The sequence below is a fragment of the Heterocephalus glaber genome, unplaced genomic scaffold, assembly GCF_053883595.1.
Source record: "Heterocephalus glaber isolate CG9 unplaced genomic scaffold, H.glaber_assembly_v1.0 deba00001805, whole genome shotgun sequence".
NCBI lineage: Eukaryota > Metazoa > Chordata > Mammalia > Rodentia > Bathyergidae > Heterocephalus > Heterocephalus glaber.
In genome coordinates, this window is record NW_028258480.1 from 3,266,996 (window position 1) to 3,294,311 (window position 27,316).

General features: G+C 40.4%; 1 protein-coding gene across 1 annotated transcript; it reads left to right on the top strand.

Annotated features, from left to right (window-relative positions):
* Window positions 1-21,827: 21,827 nt before the first annotated feature.
* Window positions 21,828-22,772, top strand: LOC101708083 (olfactory receptor 5A1). Its single transcript, XM_004869724.1, has one exon. It carries the CDS (start codon window positions 21,828-21,830, stop codon window positions 22,770-22,772), a length of 945 nt encoding a protein of 314 aa, XP_004869781.1.
* The last annotated feature ends 4,544 nt before the right edge of the window (window positions 22,773-27,316 follow it).

Genomic DNA, 27,316 nt, shown 5'->3' on the forward strand with positions numbered 1-27,316 from the left:
AGGGTTGCTTCCTGCCTAGAAGAACAAAGCACCGTGGGCAGTTGGATTGTGTCTGTCATTTTGAGAACAGAATCCTCCTGGAAGTTCAGCTAACACCACCTACAATTCCAGCCACTTTCTAGGCAGCACCTCAAAGAAAGCCACCCTAAAATGACCTCTTGGCACTTTTAAGTCTGCGGGTTGTGCACACCGGTGAGATTTCTTTGGTGGAGTCAGAAGTGACTGGGAGTTGGAAACCTGTGCCTTCAGCTCTATTTTGCCTTGATAAGGGCTGCTGAAAGCCGCTTCTCAACTATAAAATGAGGTGCTTGAGTAGATCCATTCTAAGGTCCCTGTGGAATTGAATTTGATACGGATTTTTCAGACTTTCTGAATTAAAAATATAAATCATATTAAGATAGAAACAAAAGTAGGTATTGCTGTGCTTCATAAATCTTTAATATAAGAACTTAAGGTAAAGGAAATAAGAATAATGGGTTATCATTTTTGACATAATTCAACTTAGGGAAAGAAATCCAAACAGCCTACCAATGCAGTCTGCTAAATTGGGAAACTGAGAAAAAATTGTATGTTATATTTATGTTTATGTACATGCTTAAGACTAGAAAAAGTTTGTAAATTTTTACCTAGAAAGGTAAAATTTTAACCCAATCTACGTGATTGGAATAGAAGGGCTATAAAGAAGACTTTCAGGGCCAGGGCTTTAGCTCAGTGGTTCCAGTGCCTCCTTGCAAGCGCAAGGTCCTGAGTTCGATCCCTGGTACCAAAAAAAAGAGAAGCCTTTCACAATGAACTGAAACCAGCCAAACCACGATGTTCAAGAAGTAGTAGAAATTAATATTTACTAGACAATAAAAGCTAAGGAAGAGAAAATTTGTTAGAGATTTAAAGACAATAATTTGCAAAGAACAACTCTGATGACCAGATGAGATGACTCTGGAAACAGGAGGTAAGCCCATACAAAGCTAGGAATTAAGAAAGACAGACCGGGCATGAAGTACCATCAAACTGCCAAAAGATAAGTGGGTATAAAGAGGCAGAAGTGCCCTGGGGAAGATCCACTGGTGAGATTAAAATGTTGATATTTTGTCATTTATGTGGAATCTGACTGGCCGGGTATGCTTGTCACTGTGACTTTCCAGTTGCGTCCTCTGGTCCCTCATTGTACTACCAGCTGCTTCTAGCTTTGTGTATTCTAAACATTGCAAACCTCCCTCCAAGTCTCTGATTGAGCTTCGAAATCAAGAAGAGCCAAGACTACGCTTCACGGTGGCATCAATATATTTCTATCAAAAAAGGAATAAGATGAGTTTGGTGTCCTTATCTTAATGAAATCTTCCCAACAGAATGTGCCACTTGAGGCAGGGAGTCTCATCCATTCTGTTTCTGTCTGAATCCCTACAGTCGTGCTGGGGACACGAGCACCCAGTAAATATGTGTTGAACGAATGCTTTTTTTGCTGCTTATCTTCTGAGTTCAGCAAAATGTCTGGCTTATAAGGTATTATAATATTTGGTCTATTGTTACAATATAAAGTATATACTAAGATATAATCACGAACAATATTAACAATCTAATCATAAATACGTATTCAGCATTTACTGGGTAACAGGCACTATCTGAAGGGCTCCATTTACACAAATCCCTATATTTATCCCCACAGCCTCAGGAACTGGTAGTGATACTCTGTCCCTGGCACAGATAAAAGGTGGAATTGGCTGCAATTTTATAGTTGTTGTTTTCTGGATAAAAGGGGTGGGGGTGAGTTGGACTTGCTGACTTACTATCGGCGGAAGTGTCCTGGGATCTTGTGCCACAAGAGAAAATTACCGGTTGCTCTGCTCCCATAACATCTTCTGCAGACTTCAGGTTTTCTGCCTTTTCTCCTGCTCTATGCCTGGTTTCTGGTTCCATCGACTGTTTTTTAGACCCTGGCCTCAGGTAAATAGCAACACCGCCTCCGGAATCCCTGCCCCTTTGTTACCAAGTCTGGGGGTTCCTTGTGGCAATGGGCAGAGGGAGCCACACTCTACCCTCCCCTTCCCCTCCCCGCTCCCCTCCCGGTCCAGTCCAGTGTGAAAGCCCAGCAATCATCACAGCTACACATTCTGAGCACTCACTGTCCTCTGGAGTAATCGTGGGAAGGGCCAACCCCCCAACATCAGAGCCGTCTTTCCAGACCCCTGCCTGGGGACCTCAAAAGGTTGGGATAATTAACTACAAGGTGAAAAGAAATCCTTAGCCCAGCGCCTGCCGAACAGAAATCCCTCAGTGAATGGAAACTAATAACACCCTTAACTCTGTCTCTCGGGTCATGGCCAAGAAGGGTCTGTCCTTCCTACCCGACTTTTCCTGTGACTTGCGTGGTGCTGAAAGTGACTCACCATCTCTTTAAGGTCTGGGAGCCCCTCACAGCGCTGTCCCTGCCTGGAAGCATCACTGTGGACAACACAGTGAGCCCCTCAGAGCCAGAGCATGTTGAGCTTGCTTTCCAAGGGCCCTGGTGCTCTGCAAGCCTGAGATGTCAAGATTTTGATTTTCTGGTTCTTGAAGTGTTTTCTTCAGATATAAATTTTCCAACAACAACAAAAAAGAGAGTTAACTTGTGTCATGGAAATCAAGTTAGCAGTCCTTAGTCTGAAAATAAATAAATAAATAAATGACAGCAACGGCTTGTGTTTGAAGGAATACAATTGCTGAGACCCTTGCTGTAAAAGGTAATAGGTTTAATTTAGGGACAGAAATTTAATAACTGAGACCACAGAGAGAAAAAGAGGTCAGTGACTCCCAAAATCAACTGGGACCATGAACCAGCAGAGAAGCTTTTAATTGAGAGAAGCATAAAGTGGCGCAGGAGACACTGGGCTGAGAGTCAAGCCAACCATCTATGAAAGAATTTTAATACTCGGTTCAATTAAGATCTGGGAAATTTAAAAGTTAACCCATAATTATGGTCTAGCAATAGATTTCATCCACTGAAAGATTTCATCCACAATAGATTTCATGCCAACTCTGACTACAGTGATAATGACTACATAAAATAAGATGGAGCTCTTTGAAAGTATATTTTTATTAGTGGAAATATCTTAAGAGTGGAGAAAAAACTATAAATTGGCAATGTCTGCATCAGAAAGGAAAAGGGAGAGTCTAAACATGCAGTGTATTTGTCAAACCATCCTACAGGAAATTTGAGAATGAGGTAGAAAGTCACCCTATTAAATCTACCCGGGTAAAATCAGAAACTTTCTAAATGCATTTACTTTGAAAACTCAAATTTGAAAGGTAGATGTGGTGGTGCACACCTATAATCCCAGCACTCGAGAAGCTGAGGCAGGAGGATCATGAATTCAGGTCCAGTCTGGCCTATGCAGCGAGTTCCAGGGCAACTTGGACTACAAAGCAAAGCCCTGTCTCAAATTCAGAACAATTTTTTAAAAGAATTAAATTTGATTAAAGTGAACATCAAAAAGGATCAAAGCAGATATGTCACACAGCAATGTGAACATACTTACCATCGTTCAAATGGACCCTAAAATGTTTATGATGGTGTTGGCGTTAATTTTAGGCGTCAGTCTGACAGGACTGAAGAATGTCTACCTAGCTGGAGAAGCACGGTTTCCCGGTGTGTCTGTGAAGGTGTGTGTGCGAGAGACAGGCATTTGAGTCAGTAAGCTGAGTCAGGAAGTGTAGGGAACAGGGAAAGGGGACATTACTAGAACCTCTGCAGTAAGTCCTAGTCTCCTAGGAGCCACAGGAGCACACGGCGAATTACAGAAAAGGTAGAAAAATGAGACTGAGAAGAAGCTGAGCTTTGGGTCTGGTCAGTGCTGCTCTGGGCGGCAAAGAGGAAAGCCCCCAGCTTACCGCACCTTTTATTCAGTACTCAGTACATCGGGAGAAGCAGATGTAACAAATGACTTGCAGAGAGTTCAGTACATCCTGCATAAATAAGATGTAACAGTCCAAGAACAGATGAGGAACTGAGTGGATTTTGTTCCTCCCAGGATGTTTTCAGCTCCCAGGATGTTTCTTGTCCTGGAGAATCACAGCATCACTGGATCATTGAGGTCTCAGTTGTGACCGGAGGCCAAAATGGAATTATGTCTCAGAATGCCATGGCTGGCCTGTAGGTGGAAGAACTAGGCCTAATCAAATGATTTTTTCCCTAAAATTATGCAGCATTGCTCCCAACAAGGAAGGTCTCCTCATCTGGTGTGGGTGGTCACCAACCAGTCTGAGAGGGCCTGGGGGCAGAAAGGCAGAGGACGGGCTGATCAGGGGAGTCTGGAGCTGGGTGTCCATCCTCTCCTGCCCGTGGCCATCGGGGCTCTAGGTTCCCACCCTCTGGGCCTTGCACTCTCAGACCCCTGGGTTCTTGGGCCTCCACTCAGGCAGAGTCCGCTGTTGGTCCTGGTTCTGGGGCAACTGTGCTTGGACTGAGCTGGGCTCCAGCTCTCTGCTCCAGCCAGCAGCAGCTCGTAAGCCAGTCCCCGTCACTGAGCCTCCCCTATCCATCTACACACATCCAACTGGTTCTGTCTTTCCAGAGAATCCTGACTAAGAAATGCAGTTACTTTAATGTTATGTGGTTTTATCACAATATAAGGTAGCAAAGAAAATAGCAAGAAAGGCATACAAATTCCACACAGAATTAAATGTTTAGAAGTAGAAGCCAGTGTTTGGACATCGAACTCAAAATTTATCTTGCTAGGATCTGATACCCCCTAGAGTCTGTTCTGACAGGTTCTCCTAGAATAGTATTTGTTTTTTAAACAAACATTATTTGTTTATTTAATATTTGAGCATAGCTATTTTAATCAGTTTATTTGAATTATTTTTGAAGTAAAACCCAGCAGAAAATCCAGAAGTGCTTAGCAATAAAATACTACCTTGATCTCAATTGGAGTTTGAAAGTCATCTCCACTTGTATTTCTTCCACTAGCAACTAGTAAAAACTTCAGCCTGATATAGATCTAAAGTCTTTCACTGGGCAGCTCTAATAAATCCAAGATAAAGTTGCATCTAAATTTTTAAGGATCTTTAAAAATATATACAAGGGGAAAAGAACATAGAAATAGGACCTGAATTTCTATTCCCATTTGGGAAATTGGGCTATTGATTTACTCTGACACTGAAAAACCAAAGTAAAAAAGAAACCTCTGAAAGCCCAAACAGCTTGATTATATATAAGATTACTATGCTAATAAGCCATTATCTGCAGAGGAGCTGGCTAGGTTAGGGCCCTGTGGGGCGCTGCTGCCACCTATCGGAAGTGAGCCTGCATTGCTCGGTCAGATAAGAGCTGTGGTCTTCCCCAGACACCTCTCGGCCCTGTGCTCCAAGCGCCTGCGAGGTGCCCCTCAAACACCTGAACCAAATACTACTGTGAAGTTGTTTTCTGAAAAAGACCCCAGACCAAGGAGATGGACAACTTTCTGAGCATAATGTAAATGTAGCAAGAATAAGAAAGTAGATTTAGGGGCCGAGTATTTAGCTCAGTGGTGCCGTCGCCTGCCTCCGGAGTTCGATCCCCGGCACCAAAAAAAAGTAGATTTAGATAAAAGTGATGTAATCGAGAACAGGAGAGCCACAAGTTCTCCTTCAGTGCGTCATTGAAAGCAAATCAGATTTTAAATCTTTCATTAGAGGCATGATGACATAATAAAGAACAGTCAAGACGAATGGACACAGCAAGTATAATACCTGTCACTGGTGTGGAAGGCATGCGTTGGGATCCTGACCCTTCCTCCTGTGTGATCGTAGGCACGTCAGTGGGTTCCACGTGAGCGTTCCCTCCACCTATGAGATTACGCTACGTTACATGGTTGTGTGAGAGTCGTACACTAGGCAACCAATATGGAAATCGCTACCTAGGACAGCTCACTGTCTAATTTTTTAATTTCCCATTTGTCTCAGCTGCAATATTCTGATATCAGTTTATTATAAGTAGCATGGTAACATATATGATTATTGTCCTCCCAGATAGCCATATGTTTTCAATGAATACCAGCTAAATGTCCACTTTCATTAAATGCCATCTAACTTGAATGTGCCTTTTAAAAGGCTTTCCTTCTTAGCAACTCACCACACAATATTTCCAAGCAATTACCTTTGCTCTCCTTGTAGTGTTTATTCCAGTTCTTAGTATCATGAGCAACAGTAATTTGTGAAAATTGTAAATTTTATGCTTCTAAAAAGTACTTTAAAATGTTAGTTTCTCTTTGAATTTTCAGATAAGACTTGTGCTAGAAATGAACTATTAGGAAATGTTAAGTTTGATTTCTAAATCAAATGACAATATCATTAACTATTCATTTTACTATTATGTAGTAAAAGTTGCAGTGAAGACCTAAGATTATCTTAATGCAAAAAATAAAGCAAAAATTTTCCTACATGTCAAGCCATTTGAAGACACGTATGAATCAGCACCAACTTCAGTACGCATTTTCTGGGAAGCTGCAGGTGTGTCCTAAGTAAATGCCTGTTGATCAGAATTTCCCTTGGGAATATTCAAAGAGAGCATCCCACAGAAAGAGAAGCAAGATGCGCTCATCTGGTTCAGGACAACATTCTGGCCTCAAAGGAAAAAGGGAAATCTAGGAAAAAACAGTTTTAAATCATCCTTCCCCCCACCCACAGATGCATTCCTGAGTGCTGACCCAAAGGAACTGGAAGAAAAAGAGTAGAAAGAAAATGGAAAATGTTGATACTTCTGGTGTGCTGAAAACACACACAGTGCTGCTGTCGGTGGCTCGGGCAGATCCCAAGATGGCACTTGCAGTGCAGACCTCTGTGCCTTCAGAGCCAGGCAGTCATCTGCAGGAAGCACCCTCATCTCTACCAGGAAGGAAGGAAAGTGATCGATAACAATGGCAGGTTATTATGTAAAACCATATAAGACACCCCCATGTCTCCCAGAACTAAAAGAATTTTGGAAGAATATTGAAGGAAATCAAAGGAATCCGAGGTATGAGAGACCCTGGAGAATTTCTTTTGTAACCACTATTATGGTCATGTTTCATCTTCTAGCTCTTGTGGTCAAGAACAGTAATTATACATGGCATTATTAATTTAAGTCCTGAGGGAAGAAGAAATACCCAGGGTAAAATGCATGGAAGGTGAAAAAGAGAGGACCAGAGAGAAGACATTGAGAAAAATTCCCCACATTTACAGGGGCAGAAGGTGGCAGAACCCTTGAAGATACCAAGTAACATACCATACCGCACGTCCAATCTGTTCCCCATGTTACAGTTTGTATCTAAATCTCCCCCAAAAGACTCATGAGGCCAGGGGTGGGGTTTTTGGAAGGTGATTGGATCGTGGGGCCCTGTCCTCATCAGAGGGTAAGTCCACTGCTAAGTCCATAGCTGAATGTGCTGGGGGCCTGATCCCTGGAGAGGTGAGCAGAGCATGGGGCTCCCTCCCGCCTCTTTCCCTTTCTCTCTGCTTCTTGGCTGCCGTGGGCTGAGCACTTCCTCCTCTGCCTCACCCCTCTGCCATCTTGTTTCTGTCTCCCACCCAGACGACCATGGACTGAAACTGTGAGCCAAATAAACCTCCCCTGTTTAAATTGTATCAGGCATTTTGCCCCAGTGGTGGGAAGTGAATTGGACACTCTCTTACACACACACAGGGATGAAATGGAAACCAATATGACCACTTTGGAAAAGGCTGTGTTGTTGTCTTTCAAAAGTGGCCATAAACTTACTACCTGACCCAGAAATCTCACTTTTAGGGTGAAATGAAAGTCTGTCCTCTGAAATAAAACTTGCATGAAAACGTCTAGAGTACCTGTATTCATAAAGATCCCAAACTAGAAACAATCCAAGTGTCCTTCAATGGTAGAACACACCATGTTATCTCCATAGAATAGATTTCTACAAAGCAATACAAAAGAATGGACTAACCAAATACAGGAGAAATGTGTGTGAATCTCAGATGTGCGATGCTAAAGTGAAAAAAGCCAGGCTCATATATGCTGTTTCTCCTGCTGTACAATATGGTGATTCTGTTCACCTCACCTCTGGAGGTTCAAAATTATACTTCCCTTCAAGGCAAAATCAGAGCAGCTTCATGACGGCACCTGCCCTCGCCGTCCTGCCACACAAAGATGCTGGTTGGTTCTAGCCTCCCTCTGCTGCTCCTCAGTGCCCTGTGGAAGGGATTCTTTCTTAGCCTTCTAGGTAGACATGATTGGGCAAGAGATCTGTATGCAGACCAAGCCTAATAAAGCCAATATTCTTATTTCTTTAAAACTCTGGATTTGTTCCTCTGAATTGTGGCAGAGAAGGTAGGCCATCTCGATCATATGAATACAGGTTACTGTTTAACCCAGGAAATGTTATAGCAACTCCCAGATGATCAATTTAAGAGAAACTTCAGAATATATGAATAAATATTACCAAATCTAATGTTATAGAATTTTCTTCTTGCTAGTTCCTCTTCTTTCCTTGCTTGATGAATATTTATTAGCCCCATGAGAAGCAATGGCCTTATAAGATGTGTCTTGCTTCAAGGTCCATGGAGCCAGCCCTGATTGCTGACAGACCATAATCAGAGCCAAATATCAGCTTGCTCCAGGAGTAAAGTGTGACCTTTAAAGAGGAAAATTATTGCTCCCGAGTTTGTTTTCTTTTTGTTTTTGGTACCAGGGATCAAACTCAGGTCCTTTTGCTTGCGCAGCAGGCGGTGAAACCACTGAGCCTAAATCCCAGGCCCATTGCTCCCGAGTTTGAAAGACACTGCAGAATTATTTTTGGAGTATCCTGGGAATGAATATAAATAGATAGATAGAGGTGGGGGACAAAAAATGTATACACAACTTCAGGAGAAGAAAAATAGTATGATGTTTTTTCAACAGATGGCGTTACCCTCGAATAGGGATCCTGAAGGGTGTCATATATCACCCTTAAAGAAGGAATTAAAAATGCATGTACAATTTCAATGACCAAGGTTACCCAAGCACCAGTTCACCGTACTAATAAATGTCTAGAAGCTCATGGCCACCACTTTGGGCATCTCTTGTAATTGTGGAGGCCAAAGGTAACTTGTATTAATCTCATAATCTCTCAGTAAATTTAGTATTAAAATATTCTACGAGTTTTTCACACACATACACACACACATACACCCAAGATATAAAAGATAATCCAACACGAGCAAATTAACACATAATAATAGAATAAAGACAAAAGTTACATAGTCATCTTAACAGATTTTAAAAAGACATTGGACACAATTTAACATCCTTAAGAAGGGAAAAGGAAAAATATGAAAAAAGGAAAAAAATGGAAACAAAGTCTTTGTAAATAGGGAGGGGTGGAGGGGGTGAACGGAGGGCAGGGGAAGGGGAAAAATAAGAACCAAGATACATCATGTACAGGTACAAGATCCCAATGATGAATGTGACTGTATTTTATGCCTAAAATGTACCAATAAACTTAATGGAAAAAACCCAATTTAACATTCTTTCATAATAATAAAAATTAAGTATAGAAGAAATGCACCTCAACACAATAAAAGCCACATAGCACAAGCCACAGCTAATAATGATTCTATGATGGACGTGAAAAGCCATCCCTAATCAGAGATGTGACAAGGATGTTCATTCTCACTACTTCTATCCAGTGTGGTACCTGATAACTCACTCAGAGCATTTAGACAAGAAAAAGACATCTCAAACAGGAAAGGAGAAGTTGTCTGTTTGCAGATGACACAATCTTTTACTTAGAAAACTCTAAAAATTCCACCAAAAAAAACCTGTCAGAACTAATATGCAAATTCAGGATCTTCCAAAACACAAAGTCAACACAAAAAACAAGTACTATTTCTATACCCTAAAATGAATTGCTCAGAAAAAAATCAAGAAAACAACCTCATTACAATTGAATCAAAACAAAAAATTTAACAAAGAAAGTGAGAAGAATCTATTTACTGAAAACTATAAAACTGTGATGAAAAATACTGAAGTATACCCATGTTTGTGAAATGGAAGAAATAATGTTATAAAATTGTCCATACTTCTCCCAAAGTAATATTAAAGATTCAACACAATTCTTATAAAAATTTCAATAATATTTTTCACAGAAATAGAAAAAATAATCCTAAAATTCTTATGAAGCCAAAAATAGCCAAAACAACTTAAACAAAAAGAAAGGGCGGGCTGGGGATTTAGCTCAGTGATTCTGCCGCCTGCCTCAAAAATGCAAGGCCCTGAGTTCGATTCCCAGGTCCAAAAAAGAAAAGAAAAGAAAGGGCGGTTTATTGTTTGTCCAGTGTCCCCAAATGTCTCTGTGGTAAGGCCTTGGTCCCAGGGTGGCACTGTTGAAGACATGTGCAGTAGAACCATTGGAAGGTAGGGTCTTCTGCCAAGTCCTTAGTTCATTAGGAAGTGATAAGTAGAGGAAGTTATGTCAACTTAATCATTCTTCTAGGTACACAGGTATCAAAATATCACATTGTATACCATTAATATGTAAAGTTTGTCAGAGAAATTAATTAATTAATTAATTAATTAATGAAGAGAATGAGTTTTCAATAAATACATAACTACCTATACAATGGAAGAATCAGTGATTCTTCTCTCTTCTGTATTTCCTCCCTTAGTCTCTCTCAGTTGTCTTTCTCTGTCTCTCCACTTTTTTCTGTCCAGTTTTTTCTGTCTCTCCTTTAAGCAGCAATGGTATTGGGTCCAATATCCACTCTTCCAGCTATTTTTAAAATCTGAGCTCAAACAGTTTGTAACAGCTAAAACTTGGAAACAGTCCAAGTGCCCATCAACTGGAAACTGGATAAAGAAGATGTGGTCTTTTTATAAAATGGAGTACTACTCAGCCATAAAGAATGAGAAACTAGAGACATTTATAGCTAAATGGATTCACATTGAGGCCATACTCTTAAGTGAAAGAAATAGGGCACACATGTGTAAATATTGAATAGTTTCTTTGGTGTGAAAAACTAAAAGTGTAAATAAGGATCAAAATGTATAATTCATAATGTGAAGCAGGAAGAAAAGGTCTAAAGGAGTAGGGAAAGTGGGAGGGGTAGGGGAAAGGAAAGAAGAGAAAAGAAAAAATATGTGAAAAGGAAAAAATGGAAACAAAGTCTTTGTGAAGGGCGGGCAGGGGAATGGGAAAAAAATAAGAACCAAGATACATCAATTAAAGGTACAAGATCCCAGTGATGACTGTGACTGTACCTGTACTGTATCCCTAAAATGTACCAATAAACTTAATGGAGAAAAAAATCGGAGCTCAATATTCTCAGTTGAAGAAACAAATGAATCAGATCCTGTTTTTCCCCTCTGTCTCAAAATACATACATTACTGAGTTGCTTTCTATTGAATGTGTGACCCAATATTACTTTTTATTTCTATAAGGCCCTCCATAGAGTAAAAGTCCTACATTTTTATATTTTACCATGTCATATCAGAATAGCTTTTTTTAAATCTTTTAAGGGGAACAGCCCTAATATCTAATGTTTTTCTCCTGGAGGAAGAGAGTAGGTTTCTATAGAAAGAAATTGGACTAATGAATTGAAAGTTTCCATTGACCACGTCAACACATGTATGTGTAATTCAGTTCCCAGATAAATGCATGTGCTATACATTCATATGCAGGGTTTGGTATTAAATAGTACTAAAGTCGTACATCTGATAGAAGAAATTTCTGTGCAGAATATAGAAAAAGTTGCATGATTCTTTTTAACTGATGATACAGAGATTTGGGGACAAAGGGATCACCTACAGAGAGGACTGGATCAACCCTAACATCACCTGTAAATTTTTGAAAAACTTATCTAGTCTCTGAATTTGTTTCCTCCTCTGCAAGGGGAATTTTGGAGGATTTGATAAGTACACACACACTGAAATATGGTGCTTAGCACATAGTAGGGGCTAAACAAGCTCCTGTCAATTCAGTATACTTCAGGAGAATAGGTTCTAGGGGGGAATGGAAGAGGCTCAGCAGAGGGTCCTGTTCCTATGCTCCAGTGCTAGCTGAGCTTCTTCATCATGCACTACCAGAAGATATCTTGATTAGCCTTAGGGGATTGGAGAACCTGGCCATCAAGATAGAATTTAATAGGCATTGTCTTTGGGGCATTTACATGAGTTTGAGATCTAGATAACCCCAGAGAGCAATTAGCTACAGAGCTGTGAAGGTTGGGAAATGTATTCCTTTCTCTTTCATGAAGACCCTCCTGAGCAAATGTAATAAAACATCTCAAGGCCGGAGTGGAAATAAAGCTCTCTGCATTCTCCCCAACCAGTCTTGAGACACTTCCTAGACTGGCCTCAATGTTGATATCAGTAGACACCAGAAGAGCTTCTTAAAGATGCAACCTCTCCTTTCTTTTATATTTTTTCCTCACTACCCTGTCCACAAACACACTTTCTATGCACCAAATAGATATCTTGACCCTTGACAGCACAGCCTCAAGTTCCCTGTCCAAACTCCTTAGCACTTTCGGGTTGGAAGCAGCAAGTGACGTCTGATAAAATCCACCCCACGGAAGGACGGCTCGAGACCGCTGCCAGCTCAAGGCCAGCAGCACAGGAGCGAGAGGTGAGTGCAGCCAGTCTTCGCCATCTCTCCCTGTCTGTCTTCCTGCCTGCACCCACACAGCTGCTCCGCAAGCGGGCGTGTACTGTTGACCCTTGTATTTCTCAATTCTCCTTTCCTCAAGTTCAGCCAATCTGTTTGGGGGATTTTGTACTTTTTTAAGAAATAGACTTGGTTTTGAGGGCAGTTTTCACAGCGATACTGAGCAGACTGTACAGAAATTGCCCACATACCCCAGCACGGTCTCCCCGGTACCAACACCCTCACTAAAGGTACGACTGACTGGAGGACCTACCCCACTTCACGTTAGGGTTCACTCTTGGCATTGGACGTTTCATGTGCTAGGACACAGGTAGAATGGCATCCACCACATACAGGATTGTGCAGAATACTTTCACTGCCCTGCAAGTCCTGCCTGTTCTGTCTACTCAACCCTCCCTCCCCCAAGTGCTACCAATCACTGATCACTTCACTCTTTCCATAGTTCTGCCATTTTCAAAATGTCATATATTTTTCAATTGCATAGTATGTGCTCTTTCCAGACAGGTTTATTTCACTTAGCAACATTCATCTCTTTTCATGCCCTGATAACACATTTCTTTTTAGCACTATACTTTACAAAATGATAGGGCCAGGGATTTAGCTCAGGAGCATCCTGCCTGCCTCACAAGCACAAGGTCCTGAGTTTGATCCCCGATATCAAAAAACAAAAAAGAAAAAAAAAACAGCCCTCAACTCAAAATGATGTACTTTTTTGTTTTCAAGTGTTCCTGATTGTCACCTGTGTTCTTAAGTACAATTTAGCAAAATTAAATTTACAGATTGAATATTTTGGAAAACTTATTTTATTCTTATTTTTTTAACATCTGGGCTTTCTTTAATCCAATTCACAATTGAAATTCAGGATAACAGACAGAAATTTAAGATTTACGTTAAATCCTATTGTCTATCTCAGATAATTCTATGCTCTTTGTGTATCAGTTCAGTAGCTGAATAATTTCCCCATTGCATGTTTTATAAATTGATATACACACATCAGCTGAAACCATTCCCTAGCATGACTTAAATGGACCATGTAAAAGAAATATATGTTTTCCTCAACTTGTGACTAATTCATTCTTTTTTTTTAATTCTTTTATTGGTACATTTTAGGTATACAACACGTTTACATTTATCATTGGGTGTTTGTACCTGTACCTGATGTATCTTAGTTCTTATTTTTTTCCCCATTACCTGTGCACCCTTCACACCTCCACCCTTCCCTATTTACATAGATTTCGCTTCCATTTTTTTCTTTTCATAATTTTTCTTTCCCTTCTTCCCTTTCCCCTTCCCCTCCCACCACCCCTACCCCTTTGGACCTTTTCTTCCTATTTCAAATTATCAATTATTCATTTCAATCATTTTAATTCTTATTTACTCTTAAATATTCAGCACCATTCTTTAAAAGTCTTCAGAAGATCACGAATTGAATTATTAGTTTTATAAATGTGTTTTTCATTAAAAGTTCTATGAAAAGCAAAGCTAGTATGCTAGTGAATGCCAAGATGAAACAAACATGAGAACAGCCTTTACAAAACCAAGTTTTCTCTAAAGAGAGAAATTTTCTCATCATGATAATCTGAGGGAGATGCAAGAGTAAAAGATTTAAGGGCCTGCTTTTAGAACCAGAGCCTGACTTCAATTTGATGAGCTTTGGAAACAGATTGGAGCCCTTGTAATTAGAAGAGAATTAAGATGGGATGAAACTTCTGAAGGAATTTCTGAGCCTTGAGCCCAGCCTGCATTACGGTAAGTAATCCAAAAAATCGTTTGAGGGGTTGTAGTCCAGACAGATTTCATACAGCAGATTTTCCAAACACTGCAGCTTCTTCCCCTCCCCAAGCCCTGCCTCTCTTTTGACTGATGCTTTGAATTTTGCCACCTGAATCTTAATTCTCAGATCAAAGTCTTGACCCTTTGAGCTGTCTCCTGACATTGAGAAGGAAGCTCAATTTCATCCATCACTCATACATTGAGATAAAAGAAAGCCCTGTGAGAACAAGACCTTGCAGGCCGCAGGCAGCTGCTGAGGTGCAGGAGGTACACATGGTGAAGTGAAGAATCCAGGCCAGGACTGGCAGGCAAATCACAGGATGTTATCAACTCCATGATTTGGCTACGTTTCACCTCCCCCTTATTCTGTGTCTTCCTCCATCACCAACTGTATCTGTTAAGTTCACACTAGGCAAATATGGTTATAAAGTTTAATACTTCCTACAGATACTAATTCATTAACTGTACTCACTCATACCTTTACTGAGTATCTTCTATATGCAAAGTGCCATGCTGGGTGCTTAACTTTACTTATTCTTAAATCTCTGTCTGGCCTTCGAGCTTAGTGTTATTCACAAAGATTCAATGAAGTCACTAGGCTTCTCAGACTCTCTCCCTTCAACTTTGTAAAATGAGTCTGGTGTTGATTTTACCTATACCACTGGGTTTTTCATAGTCCATTTTTGTTGCCATAACCATATACCTGAGACTGAGTAATTTATAATAAAAAGAAGTTCATTTAGCTTACAGTTCTACAAGCTATAACTCAAAGATTGGGCACCCACACTGGCAAGGGCCTAATGCTGCATCAAAACATGGCAGAAAAAGTGAAAGACAAGCAAGAATGTGTGGATGGGAGAGAAGGGACAAAGGAGGTGACCCACTTTATAATAATCCACTTTTGCCAAAGCTAATCCATTCGTATGAAAACTAATTCAGTCTTACAAGAAAGCCATTAATCTCTTGTAAAAGCCCCACCTCCCCATTACCTTGGCAACCAAATTTCAACAAGATTTCAGAGAGGTCAAACCACATCCAAACTATAGCGTTCTACACCTGCCCAGATTTATGCTGCCTCCAAAGCAAAATACATTCCTTCCTCCCACCACCCAAGTCTCAAAGTCTTGACTCATTTCAGCACCAACTCAACATGTCCAAAGTCCAAAGTCCAAATGCCTAGCTGGGAGTCTGTAAAATCAAGTCATCTACTTCCAGTGTAGAATGGTGAAACAGGCATACATAGGGTAAACATTCCCATTCCAAAAGAAAGAAGTAACTGGCCCAACATAAGTCCAAAACCCAGAAAATTAACTCATCAAGCTCCAGAACAGTCTTTCACTCCATGTACTGACTCCTGGACAGATGCTGGGCTACATGGCTGCTCTCAGCTTGGAGTCAGGTGCCTGTGGCTTTCCCAGGCAGGTGTTTCCATTGACTCTACTGTTCAGAGCTCCTGAGGCCAACAGTCACATTCCCTGGCCCACTAGGCCTTGCCCATGTGGGGAGTCCCAATGGCAAATCTACTCCAGCAGCACATTTCTGCCTGCTCCGTTCATTGTGGAAAAGCCACGCTTCCATAGCTGGAATAGAATCAATGCCCATGGGCATCACCAAGGCTCACTCATTGTGGCCGCCAGAGCTATGATCCCAGTGTCACCTAGGGCCGTTTGAGCTGTGGCTGGAGTGACCAAGGAGGACCGTGCCCACGTGCATGGGTCAGAGTCCCCTGGTGGCCCAGGGCAGAACTCCCATGGAGGGCACCCCCAGGCCAAACTCCTGGAACCACTCTGCTTATCTAGAGCTCCGAGACTATGACAGGAGAGGAAATTCCCAGGACCTCTGAAATGTCTTTGGGACTTCTCTGTCCACCTCCACAGCAGTCTCGACAATTAATCACTAGCTCCCTCCTATCCACGTTAATTCTTTTTTTTTTTACCAGAGATCAAACTCAGGGCCTTGTGCTTCCAAGGCAGGTGGCTGCACCACTTAGCTAAATCCCTGGCCCTCCATGTTAATTCTTAAATAACATCTGACCACACTTTTGTATGCTTCTTCATTCCTTACAAGGTCAGGTGGCTAATTTTTCAAATAATTACATTCTACTTTCTTTTTAATTATAAATTATATCACTACGGCATTCTTTATTCCAGTGTTGAATAACATATTCCTCATTTACATCTGAGACCTCATCAGAATGGCTCTTGCTGTCCATATTTCTATCAGAGTTCTGCTCATGACCCTGTAAGCAAATTTGAAGTTACATGATTCCCTTAATCTTGTCTTCTGAATTCTCATCAAAATTACCCTTAACACATTGTTTATATCCTTCTAGACATTTTATAGCTTGCTCCTCAAAAGTCTCCCGACCTGTTCATTCCCCAGTTCCAGAGCTACTTCCACCTGTTTAGTTATCATTATTGCAACTCTCCAATTCTCAGGACCAATTAATTTTCTTAGTCCATTTTCTGTTACACTAACCAAATACCTGATACAGAATAATCCATAACAAGAAGAAATTTCTTTAGCTCATAATTTGGGAGGCTGGAAATCCAAGATCATGTGGTCACACATTGAAAGGCCCTCAAGCTGCATCATAACATGGCAGAAAACGTGAAAGGCAGGCAAGTGTGTGCCGAAGAGAGGGAGAAGACAAAGCCGCTGACCACTTTATAACTACCCATTCACTACAGGACTTGATGTTTGCCCTGCTGCGTTTCAGTCTTACTTTGATTCTTTTATATCCCTCTCTTCCTCCCTTTTGGGACAGGAATATTTACTCTGTGCCATTGAACCTTAGGATTATGCAACTTTTTTAACAGAAGTTCACAGCTAGGAATTTGCCTTGAGTCTCTGAAGTGACTTTGACTTGAACTTTTGAAAAATACTGGAACTTTTGAGATTTTGAGGAAGGGATTGTTGTGCTCTTAGTGGTACACAGGATAGTTGTAACATGTTGGGTGGAATTATTGTTATTGTGCTTATTGGGAGATTAGGTGTGGTTTAAAGAGATTATTTGGGTGTCAGGTTGGCAAGGGGTGGAATGTGGCCCTGAATTATAGTTCAGGCATCAGGTCTCTGCTGAGCAAATGGCTGACCCTCCATGGGATGGGTAAAGGCTTCCTTCAGTAGAGCTCTTTCTCTTTTTTTTTTTTTTAATTAATTTTATAGGTACATTTTAGGTATACAATATAATGACATTCATCATTGGATATTTGTACCTTTACATAATCTCTCTTGGTTCTTATTTTTCTCTATTCCCCTGCCCTCCCTATAACCCCTCCATTCCTCCCTATTTACAAAGACTTTGTTTCCATTTTTTCATTTTCTCATATTAATTCCATTCCCTTCTTTCCTTTCCCCCACCTCTCCCACTTGCCCTTCCCCTTTGCCCCTTTTCTCTCTATTTCAAATTATATATTATACCTTTTAGTCCTTATTTACACTTTCAATCTCTTACACTAGAGAAATTATTTGGTATTTACACATGTGTGTTCTATTTATTTCACTTAAGAGTATCACCTCAATATGCATCCATTTAGCTATAAATGTCTCTAATTTCTCATTTTTTATGGCTGAGTAGTACTCCACTTTATTTTAAAAACCACTTTTTCTTTATCCAATCTCCAGTTGATGGACAATTGGACTGCATCCAAGTTGTAGGTATTACAAATTGTGCTGCTATGAACATTGGTGCACATATATCGCTATGGTAAGATTCTTTTAATTCTTTGGGGAAGATACCCAGCAGGGAAATAGCTGGGTCAAATGGGACTTCCAGTCCTAGTTCTTTGAGGTATCTCCACACTGATTTCCACAGTGGCTGCACCAGTCTACACTCCCACCAACAGTGGAGCAGGGTTCCTCTTTCCCGACAGCCCCGCCACCATTTGTTATTGGTTGATTTCATGATAGCAGCCATTCTTTCTGGGGTGAGATGGAATCTCAGCATTGTTTTCATTTGCATCTCTCGATTGACCAGTGATGTTGCACATTTTTTCATATGTTTATTTGCTATTTCTACTTTGTCTGAGAAATGTCTGTTCATTTCAGACGCCCATTTTTAGATTGGGTCTTTACATTTGGGAGGTCTGATTTTTTTTAAGTTCTTTATAGATTCTAGATAGTAGACCTTTGTCTGAAGAACAGCAGGTGAAAATTTTTTCCCACATTGTGGGTTGTCTCTTCACACTGTTGGTGGTTTCTCTTGCTGTGCAGAAGATTTTTAATAAGAGATCCCACTTGTTGATTGTGCTAGTCCATGGGCAACTGAGGTTTTGCTCATAAAATCTTTTCCTATACTGGTGTCTTCAAGAGTTCTACCTAACCACTGTTCCAGCTGGTTCAGTATTTCTGTTTTAATATTTACACCTTTAATCCATTTTTATTTCAGTTTAGTGCATGGTGAGAGATATAGGTCTAGTTTTAATCTTTGGCAAGTTGAAACCAGTTTTTCCAGCACCATTTATTAAAGAGGCTATCTTTCTCCCAGTGAGGGTGTGGTCTCCTTTGTCAAAGATGAGGTGGCTGAGTGTGTCTGGAGTTGTTTCTGCATCTTCTAATCTGTTCCACTGGTCCTCAGGTCTGTTTCTTTGCCAGTACAATGCTGTTTTTATCACAGTAGCTTTGTAGTATAGTTTCAAGTTGGGGGTTGTGATACCCCTTGCCATGTCCCTGTTGCCTAGAATTGCTTTTGCTATTCTAGGTCTCTTCTTGTTCCAAATGAATTTTGGATTGTTTTCTCAAGGTCCATGAAGTATGTTGCCGGAATTTTAATTGGAATTGCATTGAATCTATATAGCAGTTTTGGAAGTATGGCCATTTTCACTATGTTGATTCTTTCTACCCAGGAGCAGGGGATGTCTGTCCGTTTTCTGATATCATCTTCAATCTCTCTTTTCAGAGTGCTACAGTTTTCAGAGAAGAGGTCTTTGATTGCTTTTGTTAGGTTGATTCCTAGGTATTTCAGTTTTTTGGATGCTATTATGAAAGGAATTGTTTGCTCTATTTCTCTCTCAGTGAGTCCGTTGTTTGTGTAGAGGAAAGCTATTGATTTTTGTGTGGCTGACCTTGTATCCAGCTACTCTACTGAATTTGGTTATTAAGTCTAGAAGACTTTTGGTGGAGTTCTTGGGGTCTTCTATATAGAGTATAATGTCATCTGAAAATAGTGACAATTTGACTTCTTCATTTTCTATCTTTATTCCTTTTATTTCTTTCTCTTGTCTAATTGCTGTGGCTAATGTTTCCAAGACTATACTGAACAGGAGTGGTGATAGTGGACATCCTTGTCTTGTTCCTGATTTTAGTGTGAAGGATTTCAGTTTTTGACCATTTAGAATGATATTGGCTGTTGGTTTTTTATAGATGGCTTTTATCAGATTGAGGTACAGACCATCTATTCTAATATTTTGTAGGGTTTTTAACATAAATGTGTGTTGGATTTTGCCAAATGCTTTTTCTGCATCTATTGAGATGATCATATGGTTTTTGTCCTTGGCTCTATTGATGTAGTGTTGATTGATTTGCATATGTTGGACCATCCCTGCATCCCTGGGATAAATCCCACTTGGTCTGGGTGTATGATCTTCTTGATGATCTTCTGCATTCTATTTGCCAGTACCTTATTTAAAATTTTTGCATCTATGTTAGTGAGATTGGCCTATAGTTCTCTTTTTTGATTGGGTCTTTCTCTCCTTTGGGGATCAAGGTGATGCTTGCTTCCAGGAATGAATTCGGGAGTATTGCTTCTCTTTCAATTTCATTGAGGAGTTTAAACAGTAGTGGCAGTAGTTCTTCCCTAAACGTCTTGTAGAATTTGGCAGTGAAGCCATCAGGATCCAGACTTTTCTTCGTTGGTAAGTTTTTAGTTATGTTTTCAATTTCATTGATTGATATTGGGTTGTTTAAATTTTTTAGGTCTTCTTTGTTCAACTTTGGTAATTCACACATATCTAGGAATCTGTCCATTTCTTCTGTGTTTTCTGTCTTATTGGCATATAGGTTCTGGAAGTAGTTATTGATGATCCTCTGTATTTCTGCTGGGTCTGTTGTAATTTCACCCTTTTCATTCCTAATTGCATGGATTTGGGCCTTTTCTTTCCTTTTTCTGATAAGGCTGGCTAAGGTTTGTCAATTTTGTTTATTCTTTCAAAGAACCAACTCTTGGCTTCATTGATTTTTTGTATCATTCTCTTAGTCTCCATTGCATTGATTTCAGCTCTGAGAGCTCTTTCTCTTTTAACTCCCAATTTCTCTATGTGGCTCTACATCTCCATTCAAATATGCTACAGTTTGCTGCCAGACTCTTTTTTTTCACCAAGGAAAAAGAATCTTCTCAACCCTGGCAAGTTTTCATGCCTTTCCCACATGGGTGTGTAAGCTTCAAATATAGGTTAATGCATAATCATTCTGACAGGACTGCAGCTACTGTGAGGAGTCTGTGAAACTGCATAAAAGATAACATCGTGTTGACTAAAAGGAGCTTCAAATTCCCTCACCATTCAGATTTGAAGGATTCAGCACTGAAAATATATAGCAGCAGCTACTGAGGAGAGAGGATGGGCCTCAATTTCATCTCTCTGTGCAAGTTCCAGGAGAATCATTAAAAGGTCAGTGAGATTTTGACTAGCAATGAGGATACAGATTGATTTGTGAGAACTGGGGATTTAAAATGAAATGACTCTCCTAATTTGAGCAACAGGGAAAGTGTTACTTCCCAAATTATGAAGATACCTGACCTAGAATGATTTCTAGAACTATGTAGCAAGGCTGCGAATTGAATTGAAGGAGTTTAGATCCAGAGCCCACACTCTCGGTTAAATAGTTCAGGATTTGACAACTAAGATCATTTCTATACATAGCTGGCCTGATTCTTTGCATTAAAAGCATTCTGTGCATCTTACTGATCACCTCTCAACCACACACATCTACCTGCTTTCATTTATTTTTCCATTCTAATGTTGAAACCTGAACAAAGTAGATAACTAGCTACTTATACGATACCTTGACTCATCACAGAACCTTTCTAATCATAACTTACCGGTCACTACTATGTGTCAGACATTCTTACATATTTTGATTTATTTAATTCTTAAAACGTGTGTGAATCAATCACTGTCACCCAGTTTTACAGATAAAGAAATTGAAGCAAGAGATGTTAGGGTCTCTCACCTAAAGTGATAGAAATTGTAAATAATGGAAGCAGGAGGAGTTGATGCTGTGGCTCATGAATTGAAAGCTTAAAATCACATCAGCTACAATATTTTGTTCAAATGGTTAAGATAATGACACCAATAGCCTTCTGAGAAAGAAAGAATCTCTGTCAAGTTTAACCCTTGACGATCTCCTGCCCTCCTTCTCGTGCATTTGTGATCGTTTACTGACACCACTTGCAACGTGGATGGTCATTATTGGCCCAGGTCTGCATCTTGTCCTTCTGGTCCATGAGCAACATGCCCATAGCCGAAGCCTGGAACAGCTCATCCGTGGCCATGTTTGTCCTCCTGGGCTTCACAGACCATGTGGAACTCCAAGCCTTCCTCTTTGTGACATTCCTGGGCATCTACTTTGTGACTCTGGTTTGGAACCTGGCCCTCATCTTTCTGATCAGAGCTGACAGCCGTCTGCACACACCCATGTACTTCTTCCTCAGCAACCTGTCCTTCATTGACATTTGCTACTCTTCTACTGTGGCTCCCAAGATGCTCACAGACTTTTTTCGGGAGCAGAAGACCATATCATTCTCGGGATGTGCTGCTCAGTTTTTTTTCTTCGTGGGCATGGGTCTAACTGAGTGTCTCCTCCTGACTGCCATGGCGTGTGACCGATCTGCAGCCATCTCCAGACCCCTTCTCTACACCACCATCATGTCCCCAGGTGTCTGTATGCGCATGGTGGCTGGGGCTTATGTTGGAGGCTTCCTGAGCTCCCTGGTCCAGGCCAGCTCCTTATTTAGTCTCAACTTCTGCGGACCAAATGTCATCAACCACTTCTTCTGTGACCTCCCACCAATTCTGGCTCTTTCTTGCTCTGACACCTTCCTCAGTCAAGTGATGAACTGCCTTGTGGTGAGCGCTGTTGGAGGAACATCATGTCTCATCCTCCTGATCTCCTACAGTCACATAGTGTCTGCTGTCTTGAAGATCTGCTCAGTGGAAGGCCGATGGAAAGCCTTCAACACCTGTGCCTCGCACCTGACGGTGGTGACTCTGTTGTTCGGGACAGCTCTTTTCATGTACCTGCGACCCAGCTCCAGCTACTCGCTCAGCAGGGATAAGGTGGTGTCTGTGTGCTATTCACTGGTGATCCCCATGCTGAACCCTCTCATTTACAGTTTGAGGAACAAAGAGATCAAGGATGCCTTGTGGAAGTTGATGGAGAAGAAAGTGTTTTCCTAGGTCATGAGTGGAAACGATTCTCCATGCTGCTGGAGAGGTGCATGATTCATGGCACCACTTCCACCTCCACCTTCAGCATGGGAGACATTCTCTGTTTGTATTTTTAAAAGGAGGCTCCTCCCACCAAATTCCTCTCTCTGCTTTTCGTGGTCACTTGTCTATCAACCATTCATGCCCAAAAAGAAAGGAATTTCTTCAGCCAAAAGAAAATAGCCTGTTGTTATAAAAATCCTAACAACTAGCCTTTATTGGGCACTTAGTATATAACAAGTTACCTAATCGAATATTCATTACAGAGCTATGATGCTTATTGCACTATGGGTGTGTTGCCAGATGAGAAGAGGTCTCAGAGGGGTGCTTACTTGCTGAGCATCACACAGGAAGGAAAAGGGTTAGAACCCGGATTCACTCCAGGTCTTCCTGACACCAGAGCCATCTCTGCCCCAGTGCGGCACTCCACACCCGACACCTCATGCCCTACTGTGCTGCAAGCATACAACTCCTGTCACTGGCACATGGGAGCATTTCTAAAGATCCATTTATATACAGTCGAGGTGAATTGCAAGAACAAGATGTCTACCCATGAAACAGGTCTCCTTGCTGGATTTATTCTTTGCTATCATTTCTCTTTTTCAGCTGTGCAGGGGTCTGGCCGATTTGAGGCCAATCATCTCCCAGCAATACTCTTCTCTTCCCAGTCTTGGTCAGATAATCAGTCGGTTTCTCCTTGATGTCAGCCACACTCATTCTCCAGCAGTCTGGGACGGAAAACAGATTCCTTTTCACAGTTCAGTGTCACTTTTGATTCCCACACCTTGAATTGACCCTTGCCTGGTCCCATTGCTCACATTAAACCTTCTCTTCACCTACATGGATTTCCACCTGCAGCCCCACTGCGACTATTATCTGCTGTCATCTCAGGGTGGCGTAAGCTGCCTCTTGCCTCCAGGTGACTTCTTCCTGAGGGGCATCTGCAGGGGATTTGTCCAACACAACTATCTTTCCCGGTAAATCCCTCACTCATTTCCTGTGGCCCCCAGCACACTCCCTTTTCCATTACTGTCCATCTATTGCCTGTGCAGAAATTTGATTTGACCTCATTGCTTAGATAAGAGAACTTTTCTCCATATCTGGAGGACCATGCTCAGTGCACGGAGAAGGAACGATCTCGGGTTTTGTGGATTCTTCAGCGTCTCTCATTCCTATCCATTCAAGGCCAAGAAAACAGAATGACCTCTACAAACCATATGTAGTTACCCTTTAGTGTCCACCGGGGCTGGTTCCAAGACGATAAGTACCCAAAATCTGCAGATGCTCAAGTCCCTTCTATAAAATGGCATAGTATTTTTAGGCAACTTGTACACATCTTCTCATACATTTTAAGTAATCATTCTAAGTAATACATTTTAAGCGCTAGGCTATAACACCTAACAATATAAGTGCCATGTAAAATCACTGCTGTACTGTATTGTTTAGGGGAAACTGACAAGAAAAAACGGTGCATGTTCAGGAAAGAGGCAGTTTTTTTGAATATTTTCAAGCCATCTTTCGCTGGATATGTGGTCGTGGGACTCACAGATGCTGAGGGATAAGTCAAGTGATACACATACAGAGTTAATATTCACGTACTATATTTCAAGCGCTATTTTAAACATTTTGCACATATTAACACATGGGCTCTCCATTGAGGAAAAAATTCTGACTTCACATTCAAGAAGTATGGTTACCAAGACTGCACTTTTCCACACCGAGTTGTGCTGCCTCCCCAGGAACCCATAATGAGATCGATGGTGGCTGTTTTATAGCAGCAGCCAAGCATACCAGCCAGGTCAGCTACTAGAAAAATTCACCTCCTGCCTTCTCCTCTCCACTGGCCATATCCCACTCCTGCACCCTCCTGCTGTGGGCTTCCAAAGTGTAGTCCCTTACGCGGAGGCCTAGGACTGAAGGACAACTGCTCCCGGGGTCAGAGTGGTGTGTGAGTCAGCAACGGGGAAGGCGTAGAATGTTAGGAAAGAAAAGTTGGCAGCACAGCTGTGTACTAAGACCCACTTTGTAGAAATGTAAGCAAAGGAGCCCAAAATGTGCAGGCACCTTAACATCCTGAGGGAAATCTGAGGAAGAGTATGGGACAGGAGGCGTCTCGGGCTCTTTAGGGAAGAGTCACTGGGTTTTCATTTCTTTCGTGGTTTATCCCAGCATTATTGGGTGGCGATTGAGCTCATGGCCAAACGGACTCCCTCATTTCCTAGCCGTCTGACGTTAGAAACTCAATATGTCTAACTCAGTGATAGAGTGCTGGGTATAATGATCAAAAGTGGTTATCCCCAGACAGCATACAGCAAACACTTAACAAACAGTAGCTAATAAAAATTATGTTTAAGGTAGAGGAAGTAGTAGTAGCAGAAATAGATTAATGCAATCAACAGTTATTAAGCTTTTAATACATACCATATACTGTAAGGAACAGAAAGAAATACTGACAAATCAGACAGTATCTGTATTACAAAATTTCATAATCTTTAAAGGTAAATATTCTGAGTTAAATTTTTTAGCCTAAATTTAAAACACGACATGCTCTCTGTGCTCTTTGTGCTGTTGATCGCATCTCTGTTGTCTAAATTGACTACCAGCAGCCCGGTGGGGCATCTTTCTATGTCCCAACCATTGCAAGCAAACTGTTTTTAAAATTTAGAATCTGAACATCTAAAATGTACCAATCTTAATATCTAAAATGTACCAATAAATATTTTGCTTCCAAAAAATTAGAACTCGGATGTTTAGATCCTTAGATAATACTTGTTTTGTTACAATTGATTTAATCATTTATTGTCAACTCTTGCAAGCATCGTTGATGGGCTGAGAGTGTAAAGGAAGGCTCTGAAATCCAAATCATTGCATAGCTCCTCTTCTTTAAACTAAAGAGCCTGATTTTCTTGCATATTTTTGATTGACCTAGAATATTTGTGCATATTGGTGAGGGGCAGTGTGATGATTTGACTTCCGTGCACAGTGAGAAGTAACCAGGGCCCCTAATTAACATAGCCATAGTTCTAGACTATCAGGCTTTCTAAGGTCACTAGCCCAGAAAACAAGTCAAATATTACTGACTCAAAAGAGAAGCCAACAATAAACAGCTTTGACCTCAGTTCCCAGAAACACAACTCGGCCGCTCCTGGCCAATCCTCTCTACTGGATTCCTCCAGCCAGTGCCTGATGGAGCCATAACATATGGAAAGAAAAATTAGAACTGTCCTTCCCTCAATAAGTCAACTTTCTTAGAATAATTTTGCAGAAAAGGAAAAAGAAAATATGCTTAATATCAGAGCCCTTACTAATGGAGAAAATCTTTTACTCCAAATTGTAAACAGGTATGTGCAATCTGGTGATTTTCAAAATCAGAAGCCATTGTAAATCATTCTCAAATTGGACACAATACAATTACTTTTACAATTACTCATAGATGACAACTGCTAGTATTGGGCTATATATTTTTCCAGAATTCTAGGCATGTGTATTTTCTTTCTAAAAAATAACATTCTATGATACACTGAGTGTTTTAACCTGTCACTAAAAGGGAACATCTTGTCATGTCTACAAGTACAATTCCACACTTCTACATTATCAATTTGAATGGCTGCAAATGCTAAATTATATTATTGTACCATACTTACTAAACTAATTTTGTATCTGAGACATTAATTTAAATTCTAATTTCTTCCAGGTTAAATTGTACTTGGACAAGCTTTCTTTATACTTAAGCATTTGTTTTATGAACTCTTTAGCATAAATTCTTAAAGTAGAATTTCTACCAGGATTTGTAGCTTTAGGATTTTCTGCTAGGATTTTAAGCTTTAGTACACATTTTCAGAATGACTGGAAAAATTTTGTTTCTGTGTGTTGTATTGTCAACCAGCTATGAAGGTGTCTCTTTCTCCACATTCATGCCAATGATGGGCCTTTTCAGAATTGGTCAGTATTGTAGATGAAAAAATCATATCTCACTGAAATTTAAATTTGTATTTCTTTAATAAGAGTGTGATTGATCACCTTTTCATGTGTGGGCTCACTAACTATATTTCTAGGTTATGCATGATCCATTTTTATTTTACAGTGTCTATCTGTTTCTTACTGATTTATAAGAGCTCTTAAATATCAAAGATATGAAGTCTGTTTAGTATTATGTTTTAACACATATTTTCCCAAGTTTTTCACTTATATTTAGTTTTTAAATTATTTATAATGCTTTTGAAATATAGAAGTTTCTTTTTTTCTTTTTGGTACTAGGGATCTAACTTGGGACCTTGCTAAATCCCCAGCCCAAAGTTTCAAATTTTTAATTAGACAAATCTAATAATCCCTCTTATAATGCTCTTCTCCAAAAAATTATATAAACATTTACTTAAATTTTCTTTTAATATTTCATTGTTTTAATTTTTGTATTTATATTATTAAGACAGCAGAATCTTTAGCCTTCTCTTTCTATGAGAAACTAGAAGGTGTGCAAATTATTTCGGCTTAGAGTATCCATGAAAAGAAATCTA